At 40.5% G+C, this 10,752-nt stretch overlaps 1 protein-coding gene across 1 annotated transcript; it reads right to left on the bottom strand.

Annotated features, from left to right (window-relative positions):
* Positions 1–1,439: 1,439 nt before the first annotated feature.
* LOC120929707 (zinc finger MYM-type protein 1-like) lies at positions 1,440–4,206 on the bottom strand. The gene has a single exon (XM_040341428.1). The coding sequence runs from the start codon at positions 4,034–4,036 to the stop codon at positions 1,454–1,456; it is 2,583 nt and encodes an 860-aa protein (XP_040197362.1). The 5' UTR covers positions 4,037–4,206; the 3' UTR covers positions 1,440–1,453.
* Between the last annotated feature and the right edge of the window lie 6,546 nt (positions 4,207–10,752).

Raw genomic sequence — 10,752 nt, 5'->3', positions numbered from 1 at the left:
TCAGCCTCTCATATAGTTTCACAGGCTGGCAGCTGTGCTGGAGGTTGTGCCTCCCACCCACACCTGATTGCTGGAGTCTCATGCAGAGCGACTAAACGCCCAGTGTGCACAAGGCCATACAAAGCAGCCACAATCTCAGTAGAAAAGCCTCCTGTCAGTATGTTGTAAATAAGTCTCCCTGCAGAGGTCTGACCTATAGGTCTGAAATCAGTAAAACTAATGTTCCCTGCTGATTTGGAAGCTGTAGCTCTGACAGGGGGCATGTTGAACCTTTGCAGAGAGCCCTCTGCTTTCACAGGGCTCTCTGCAGTAGAGCAGTAGGAATGAACTGAACAAACAGATCCGATCCTAGGTTTAGTCCAAACTTTGGCTGAACTGTTTTCAGTGGGGAGCCAAGCATTTAATATAAGTAAGGAAGAGGGGGGGTAGGGGGGTAAGTGGGACTTTAAATGAGGCAGTAACTGGGTAGTGTTATATGCCTCCATCCCTGGCACAATGCAAAAGAGAGGGGAAATTTGGGACTTTAAATGAAGAAACAGCAATACGGTAATAGAAAGAAAATCAATGTTTATTGGTACATATACACATGTTGAGTCATATCAAAATACCGTGAATAAATAGTATTGCTCATTAGTGAAACATGGTACAAATATGGTACAAATTTGTGGTGGTGCAGCGTTATGTATGGATATTTTTGTACCATGTGTCACTAATGAGCAATACTATTTATTCACTGTATTTTGATAAGACTCAGAATGTGTATATGTACCATTAAACACTGATTTTCTTTTTCTTCATTTGAAGCATTATATATAGGAGCAGTCACTGGCCATATCTGGGCAATGATGTCACTACTATTACTTTACTTTATAAAGCTGATAACAGTTCGGAGAGCTGTAATTCATTGAGCAGTACAGTTGGGATCAGTCCTATATACTCGGTCGTCAGTTTTTTTTCAGTGTGTGGTAGACAGCAGGTATCATGAATGATGATGGATTTAATGTGAGGGACTTTTTGAAGATTTTTTTTTTTTCATTAAGTACTTGTCAAACGTTTGGGTGTCTTTAATTGTACTATGCACTCCATACTCATTCACATGTGAGGGGGTCAGTATGTGGGGGCCCTTTTATTTTTAAGGCACAACCACTGGCCATGACTGTGGAGAAGAGGCCCTTGTCCTTAACATGGGGACAAGTTGCTTTGCCAGGGGGCAGTGCCATCTTAAGAGCATTATGGGCCCCCGGGCAATACAGTGCACTGGGGCCCTGTCTACACAATCACGCACTAGAATAAAAATGCAAATTATCAATAAGGCGATATTTATTGGTACTTTCAACAAAATCAGTGTTTAAACATTAAACACAACGTTTGAACAATATAACATGAGCTTGAAAAGCAAGAAATTGAAAAACAAGACATTACTGATTAAAATTGGACAGTACAAAAACACTAATCATTTATTAAATTTGCGACACTTTTTTGTACAGAATTCCTTTATAACTGGCTTGAAGTCAATGGTTTTTAGGATGTCATTTTCAATGCACATTAGTGAAAGCCAGTTCAAACGATGCTGCCCCATTGTGCTGCGAAGCTCATTTTTTATCAGTTTCAATCTTGAGAACGAACGCTCTCCTGCACAGTTGGTCACCATCATGCACATGAACACTCTGAGTGCAATTTCCACATTCGGAAAAACAGATTTCAAGTTGTCTGAAATTATTTTTCTGTACAATGCAGGAAGAGTCTCACAATTTTGATCAAGAATCATGTAGTGCTTGAGATGCTCACATTCATTTAGTAGGTCACCATAATCAAGATCTTTGTGATAAACATTAGCCAGGTATTCACACCTTTTTTTTAGGTCATCAGAACGAATTGTTTTTAATTCACAGAAGAATGAAAACATATTTCCAATCGATGAATAAGCTTCTGCACGTTTTGTCAGTGCAGGAATTAGAGAGTCCAGAACAGGAAGGAATGTTTCCACCTTAAACTTTTCACTTTTACTGAGAAGTACCTCTTCTTCTGATCCGTCATATCTAGTGAGGCGTACACTTCGCTTTCCTTCCCGTTTTTCCTTATATTCTGAATCTGGACACCTACTCCTGGCTTTCAATTCATATGCACTAAATCTGTCTCTAGTATCCTGAAGATAAGTTTTTAGAGACTCAAGAAGGTTCATGGCAACAAGTATATTCATATCCTCTGATTGCAGGACCTTGCTTGTTTTGTTGACTCTTTCAAGAACGTCATTCCAAAGAATTGTGAGGAAGATCGTTTCCAGGTTTTCCATTTTGTCACTCAATCCTTTTGCCTCTCGCCTTGTATTTACTTCCTGTTCAGTGTCAGCTGATACAGAATCTAGTGCATTTTTAATTTTCTCAAAACCCTCATGTAAAGCATGAACAGCATCAAAATGTGCCGACCATCTTGTGTCAGACAGACGCTTGACCACAATGTTTTTCCCAAGAGATGTTGCAAGAATATTCCATCGATGTGTGGAAGCAGAGAAGAATGAATAAAGACGCTGAACAAAGTCGAAGAATTTTACACACTGTAGACAACACTCTGCTGCTTTTACTCCCACCAGGTTCAAGCTGTGTCCAGCACAGGGGACATACATGGCAAACTCATTCAACTGAAGAATCCGTGCTTGCAATCCAGTATAGCGTCCAGACATATTTGAGGCATTGTCATATGACTGACCACGGCAGTTGGATAGTGGAATTTTGTTCTCCTTAAGGAATCCCACAACAGTGTCGGCAAGATTCTTTGCTCCATGAGAAAAGATGGGGATGAACTTAAGAAAACGTTCCACGGGTTCACATCCTCGAATGTACCGGACAGTAAATGTCAGTTGATCGGTGTGTGAGATGTCTGGAGTGGAATCTACACTTATTGAATAATATTTTGATTCTTTTATTTCTTCAAGAATAGCAGAAAGAACATGTTGTCCCATTATTTCAATGAATTCCTCACAAATGTTTGCTGATAAATATGATGGGTTCCCCTTTCCTGGATTCCCATACAATTTGAGATGTTCTTCCAAAAAAGGGTCAAATTCACTTAACAGCTCAAGAATACCCAAATAGTTTCCATTTTTAGCAGACCCAATTATTTGGTTTTCTCCACGAAATGGCAAACCTCTGGAGGCAAGAAAGCGAATTACAGAAACCACTCGTGTCAACACTTTATGCCAATACTCCTGCTCTGAGCGAAGTTGTTGAAGTAATAGTGTATCAACATTTCCAGTTTCTTTATGGCGAATAAAATATGCCGTCATGCACTTGCGATGTTCTTCTCCATTTTCATGTTCACCAATAACATTGCTGTGTTTCCAGTCATTATATCCTGATGTAGCAAAGGGAGATTCTGTCTTGGAAAATAGGCGACATGCAAAGCAGTACAAACGACCTTGGGATGGCGAATAGAGTAGCCATTCACGCTTTACACACTCGCCATTCCGCAATTCACGTTTAAACAGATTCTTTGACAAATACCTTGTCTGTGTATTTTCTCTTCCAGTTCCCTTATACACTCTGCCTGAGTTTAAAAGGTTGCAGTCATGATTCTGGCATGCTGTCGGCCCACTACGAATCCAGTAATCCACTGTACTAGTATTGCTAATATCCCATAGCCCCGGATCTGTGTCTTGGGTTGCAAACTCCCTTACTGATACAGATGTGGGCATTTCCTCTTGTGGATTTTCCCCAGCAGTAGGATCAGGTAATGATACCATTGGTATTTCTGCTGGAATTGGAGTGCATGTAGATGTGGATGCTACATCTGGAGGAGCAGAACTACTGGCTGACGTTGCACCTGGATTGAGCCAAGATGTTAGTTTTGGAAGTTTGCACATTTTCTCTTTCTCCTCTGCAGCCTTTTTCCTCTTCTGTGCTCCACTCAAAACATTACGTTTCATTTCTGCACTAAAGGTTATTTTCACCAACACGTAATAAACTTTATTTTTCCTCACCTTTTTTACACTTCCTCGAACGAGTGGCAACTCTAAGATTGCTATATAAGGGGGACACATAAGATATTACAGTCAAAACTTGAGGGGCACTAATAACTTAAAGTGGATGTAAACCCAAACATTTTTTTTTTTTGTGATGTCACAATGTAGAGTACCCAGGCAGTACACACGCCACTCCAACATTAATACCCACCAGCACCAGCAGTACCCACACCAGCATTACCCACCAGCACCAGAGTGTGTACATTTATATATATATCTATATTTATTTCGTTTTTTTAGTTGTATGATTAAAGTGGATGTAAACCCAAACATTTTTTTTTTTGTGATGTCACAATGTAGAGTACCCAGGCAGTACACACGCCACTCCAACATTAATACCCACCAGCACCAGCAGTACCCACACCAGCATTACCCACCAGCACCAGAGTGTGTGTACATTTATATATATATCTATATTTATTTCGTTTTTTTAGTTGTATGATTAAAGTGGATGTAAACCCCCAAAAAAATAAGATGTCACGATGTAGAGTATAATATTTCCTATAATCTGTGCCCAGTCTTGCCACACAGAGTTAATCCAGCGCTGAGCAATGCTCTTTTATTGTTCAGTGAAAATGAACAGACTTCCAGATAAAACCCTGTCTAAATAAAAAGTATGTTCTTCTCTCCTTGCTTTGAGTGACAGGTTATTTACATATCTAGCTTGGACATGTTTATCATATGTTATGTTAAGTTTATCATAATATGAGGTGATCCCCAGGTCATTGTATATTACCATGATGTGTTATGTGGGGGAGGGGTGTATTTCTCACTTTTTATACTGTGGATCACCTCATATTATGATAAACATAACATAGGAGATAGGAGCTATTACCCTCGCAATGCGCCGCTGATTGCAGCGGCGCATGCGCAGGGGGGGATCTTCGGCTGAAGGGCCGGCCCCGCCGACCCATGCCGGAATGAAATCTCCCGCGCGCAGTGACGTCATCGCCGCTCCAGCCAATCACAGCGCTGGAGCGGCGATACCCAGAAGACATGCTCGGCGTGGACCAGGTAAGTTCCCTACCTCGTTCTGACGTAAGTATTTCATAATGAGCTAATATGCGGTGCATACTAGCTCATTATGGCTTTTGCCTTGCAGGTGTAAACAAAAATGTATATGCGGGTTTACAACCGCTTTAACTCTGTGTGGCAAGACTGGGCACAGATGATAGGAAATCTTATACTCTACATTGTGACATCAAATTTTTTTTGAGTTTACATCTACTTTAATCATACAACTAAAAAAAACGAAATAAATAAATAAATATATATATATATATAAATGTACACACTCTGGTGCTGGTGGGTAATGCTGGTGTGGGTACTGCTGGTGCTGGTGGGTATTAATGTTGGAGTGGCGTGTGTACTGCCTGGGTCCTCTGAGATGCGGACGTGTGACAGGAAGTATGCGGCTGCAGTAGAGAGCAGGGCCGATGCTTCCTGTATCATGTCATTCTGGCATTTGATATCACTCCGCCTATGAAGAGCCGGAACTACACAGAAAGCATCGGCTCCATTCTTCACAGTGACACAGAGGCGTATCTAGTAAAAATGGCGCCTATGGCAAGCACTGAAACTGCGCCCCTGTCAAAACTTTTGAAACCCATCTTTCAGATAACCGTAACAAAAAAAACAGCTAACAAAAGCCATAAATGCAGTAACATCAGCACCCATAAATGCAGTAACATCAGCACCCATGAATGCAGTAACATCAGCACCCATGAATGCAGTAACATCAGCACCCATGAATGCAGTAACATCAGCACCCATGAATGCAGTAACATCAGCACCCATGAATGCAGTAACATCAGCACCCATGAATGCAGTAACATCAGCACCCATGAATGCAGTAACATCAGCACCCATGAATGCAGTAACATCAGCACCCATGAATGCAGTAACATCTGCACCCATAAATGCAGTAACATCAGCACCCATGAATGCAGTAACATCAGCACCCATGAATGCAGTAACATCAGCACCCATGAATGCAGTAACATCAGCACCCATGAATGCAGTAACATCAGCACCCATGAATGCAGTAACATCAGCACCCATGAATGCAGTAACATCAGCACCCATAAATGCAGTAATATTAGCACCCATAAATGCAGTAATATTAGCACCCATAAATGCAGTAATATTAGCACCCATAAATGTGGCCTTACCAGCACCCATAAATGCAGTGGCAGTACATTCATTCATCATCAGTGACCGAGACCAGTAGTGACAGTAGATTAATACATTAGTGACCGTGACCAGTAAATTCATTAATTCAGTGAGCGTGACCAGTAGATTCATTCATCAGTGACTGTGACCAGTAAATTCATTCATCAGTGACCGTGACCAGTGAATTCATTCATCAGTGACCAGTGAATCCATTCATCAGTAAACGTGACCAATAAATTCATTCATCTATGACCGTGACCAGTAAATTAATTCATCAGTGACCGTGACCAGTAAATTCATTCATCAGTGACCGTGACCAGTGAATTCATTCATCAGTGACTGTGACCAGTGAATTCATTCATCAGTAAACGTGACCAATAAATTCATTCATCTATGACCGTGACCAATGAATTCATTCATCAGTGACCATGACCAGTAAAATCATTCATCAGTGACCGTGACCAGTGAATTCATTCATCAGTGACCGTGACCAGTAAATTTATTCATCAGTGACCGTGACCAGTGAGTGCAGGACATTAATACATCAGTTACCTTGAAAAAAAAATGTATATAATATATTGTGCCAACCAAAAATAAATGTATAGGCAGCCAACACAACAATAAGACTGAATTGTGAACAAATGTAGGGTTATAACATGTAGCGCTCAAAAAATCTGAAATACCGTAAAGTGAATAAGTGTCACTGTTGAAACAGTAAAAAATATTGTGCACAGAGGTGCTGAATGAATTCACATCATGTGATGGGTATTCACAGGAGAAATATATTTACTAAAAAAAAAAGAATATTAATAAGTGATGAACCAAGGTTTGTCTCACTCATAAACGAGTGTGTGTATGACGACTGTTCAAAAACAGTTCTACCTGGCACACCAAGGATGACTAGTATGCAATTAATGGTCACAAATGGAAAACACACTTGAAGTGAATATATATAAATATATATATATATATATATATATATATATATATATATATATATATATATATATATATATATATATATAGCTGTGATCAAACCAACTCCACAAGTATGTGATCACTGAATATAACTTGTGATGCAAATAAAACACAGTTCATAATATCACAGTCGTGAAATCCCAGTGCAAATAAAAATGACCAAATGCATGGTAGATATAACACCCGGCAGTGCCTTCACCTTGGAGGAGTGGGGAATAGAAATGGATACTCTTACCAGAGATTATGGATCCAACTCACCATACGTCAGTCATATGTCAGTCCATGGTCTGTGGATACAAGCCCTGTTGATCCACCGCTGTATTTGAATAACAGCAGTGTGTCATCATCTGTCACATCAGTGTGTCATCATATGTCATTGCTGATCTTGGTTACATGGACTATTTGGTCATTTTTATTTGCACTGGGTTTTCACGATGTGATATTATGAACTGTGTTTTATTTGCATCACAAGTTATATTTAGTGATCACATACTTGTGGAGTTGGTTTGATCACAGCTATATATATATATTTATTTTGATATTCACTGCAAGTGTGTTTTCCATTTGTGACCATTAATTGCATTCTAGTCATCCTTGGTGTGCCGGATAGAACAGTTTTTGAATAGTGGTCATACACACACTCGTTTATCACTTATTAATATATTTTTTTTAGTAAATAAATTTCTCCTGTGAATACCCATCACATGATGTGAATTCATTCAACACCTCTGTGCACAATTTTGTTTACTGTTTCAACAGTGACACTAATTAACTTTATGGTATTTCAGATTTTGATTGAATCTATCCACCTAATACACATTTTGAGTGATACACTTTGTACCCCTACCCTACATCAGTTTCTATGACCAGTGCAGACAGAAGCAGGACATTTGTCCCCCTCTACCCCCCCCCCCCCCCCCCCCCGCCGCCATGCTGTGTATATATAAAAAAAAACAAGAACACATTTACTGCAGCGCTGCTTTCTTACTTGCAAAATTGAGATACAGTCTGACACTGACTGTACTCCTGTCTCAATTGTTCCTCCTCGGCGGCTCTAGCGCGGCTCCTCTTCGTTGCAGCAGACAGGCAGCTCTCGTGAGTGACGTCACACCTCAGGGGGAGGGAAGTCGTGGGCGGTACGGTGGCAGCGACGGCGGTGATGTCTATTGGCTCAGGCTGGCGGGTACAGGTCAGAGGCTGAGAGAGAGCCGCGAGTGTGATCCATGCCCATGCCTGCTGTGTGTGTTAGGCGGCCGTTCCCGCGGGCTCGCGGGAGGCTGCCGCTGGCCTGCGGCAACGCTGCTAAATGACGGTTGGGAAGTTGGCTGGTGGGTTCACTGGGCAGGCGGGCCCCCAGGCAAGTGGGGCCCCCGGGCAACTGCCCAGCGTGCCCATTCGAAAAGACGGCCCTGCCAGGGGGTCCCCCCTGACAAAGTCCCCCTCCCATGTTGAGGGCATGTAGCCTTATATGGTTTGAGTGGCTCCCCGCCCCCCCTCCTGGACAGCCAGGCTGTATGCTCGAATTAAAGAATGATGTAAATGCAATACAAGCTTTTTTAAGAAGAAAATCCTGCCTCTGCGCCGTGCAATACCGCATTTGGCCAGAGGTGCGGGGTTGCCGTGACACTCGGAGCCGTTCAGAGCCGTTTGGAAATACTTAAAAAACATTTGGAGTCTCTCCAGCACCCCCCACCTCTGACCTCTGGCCACATGCGGTATTGCATGCAATAGAAGTCAATGCGGAACTAATTATCTTAGTTTTTATGGGAAAACTCGCTTTGCTATAGCGAGTGCTTTGGATTACAAGCATTCTCCTGGAATGGATCATGCTTGTAATCCCAAGGTTCCACTGTATATATGTATATGTGTATATATATATATATATATATACCATATACAACCAGGTATAAATTAAAGTGCTCTGTGCAAAACCCAAATTTCATTCCACATATAACAATAAACACGTGTATAATTCATTCTGAAAAGTCCATAAATTATTCTGTGATGATTTTCTATAAAGAATGTCCAAAACTTCCCACTTACACCATAAACAGATAAGATATGTTGCACCCGATGTCTATGGTAAAAATGACTACTCACCAGAAGACCATGACCTCTTTAACTAAAACAAGGTAAAATTAGGCTTTGCCTGTGGGTCTTTGCACTTGCTTCAGTGAATGCTGGAGATGAACCAGGGTATCTTTTCACATAACAGCCTCCTCTCCACCAAGGTAACCCATTACAAATTACATGGAAAAAAGTGCCATTGTGTAAACCCTTTTATTAAAAAATGACATAAAAAACGCCAAGTGGCTGCTTACCTTAAAATGTGCCTAGTTGCGGCACTGGGAATGCTTGCCAAACGGTTTAGGCAGGGATTGTAAGCCACCCTGGAGCCTTGAGATGGCACGCATTCCTAGATTCATACCAGAAATAAAAGGTCTAATATACATCATTTTAGGGGGACTCTAGACAATTTTTTTTTAAATTCCTGCTGTAGGGTGTGCTACAGCAAATGTGACATTTACAAAGAATACACATGATACAATTTAAATTGCTGGCAAATGACATGTTGGATTTATATATATATATATATATATATATATATATATATATATATATATATATATATATATAAAAACACACACAGACCCTTTTAAAGGTCTCCCTAATATCACAGCGGACCTTTAAAGGTGTATATGTGCCATTTTTTATTTAAATAGAAGCCCAAAGGAAATTGTAATTTGCCTTTGTAAATACCAGTGCTTTATAGAAAGAGAATAATCACTGTTCTCAGCCAATTTAAAAAACAATTATGTATTTTTTTTTTTTTTTGCACTGGTACATGTTCCCCAGGGTAGTGCCCATCCATGCAATTTTTTTCCTTTGGTTCCCATTGATTTCAATTGGGTTCAGCAGACCCAAGGCAGTGTGGCAGTTTGAGTCGTGTCTACTCTGCAGCATGTTGGCTAAGGACAGGCTTTTCTATTAAAGCGGTGGTTTCTTTCTAAAAAAAAAAAAAACTGTAATGCCGCATACACACGATAATTTTTCGTCATGAAAAAAAATTACGTTTTTAAAAACGTCATTTCAAATGATCGTGTGTGGGCTTCACATTGTTTTTTGGCTTCTGAAAAACGACAAAAAAAATTTCGAACATGTTGCATTTTTTTAAGTCGTTTTAAAAAATATTGTTTTTCGGGTAGTAAAAAATGATCGTGTGTGGGCTAAAATGACGTTTTAAACCCGCGCATGCTCAGAAGCAAGTTATGAGACGGGAACGCTCGTTCTGGTAAAACTATCGTTCATAATGGAGTAAGCACATTCATCACGCTGTAACAGACAGAAAAGCGTGAATCGTCTTTTACTAACACGGAATCAACTAAAGCAGCCCAATGGCGAATAGAACTTCCCCTTTAGAGTGCCGTCGTACGTGTTGTACGTCACCACGCTTTTTTCATAATTTTTTTTAAACGATGATGTGTGGGCATCGTCGTTTTTAATGATGAAGTTTGAAAAACTTTGTTTTTTGGACATGCTGAAAAACAACGTTTTTTTTAATGCCGAAAAATGATCGTGTATGC

The sequence above is a fragment of the Rana temporaria genome, chromosome 2, assembly GCF_905171775.1.
Source record: "Rana temporaria chromosome 2, aRanTem1.1, whole genome shotgun sequence".
In the NCBI taxonomy this organism is placed as follows: domain Eukaryota; kingdom Metazoa; phylum Chordata; class Amphibia; order Anura; family Ranidae; genus Rana; species Rana temporaria.
The sequence above is the reverse complement of the archived record's forward strand: the minus strand, read 5'-3'. Positions and strand labels throughout refer to the sequence as shown.

What these genes read in the sequence shown, in the direction of transcription:
- LOC120929707 (XM_040341428.1), bottom strand. Translation starts at nt 4,036, where the DNA reads ATGTGTCCCCCTTATATAGCAATCTTAGAGTTGCCACTCGTTCGAGGA.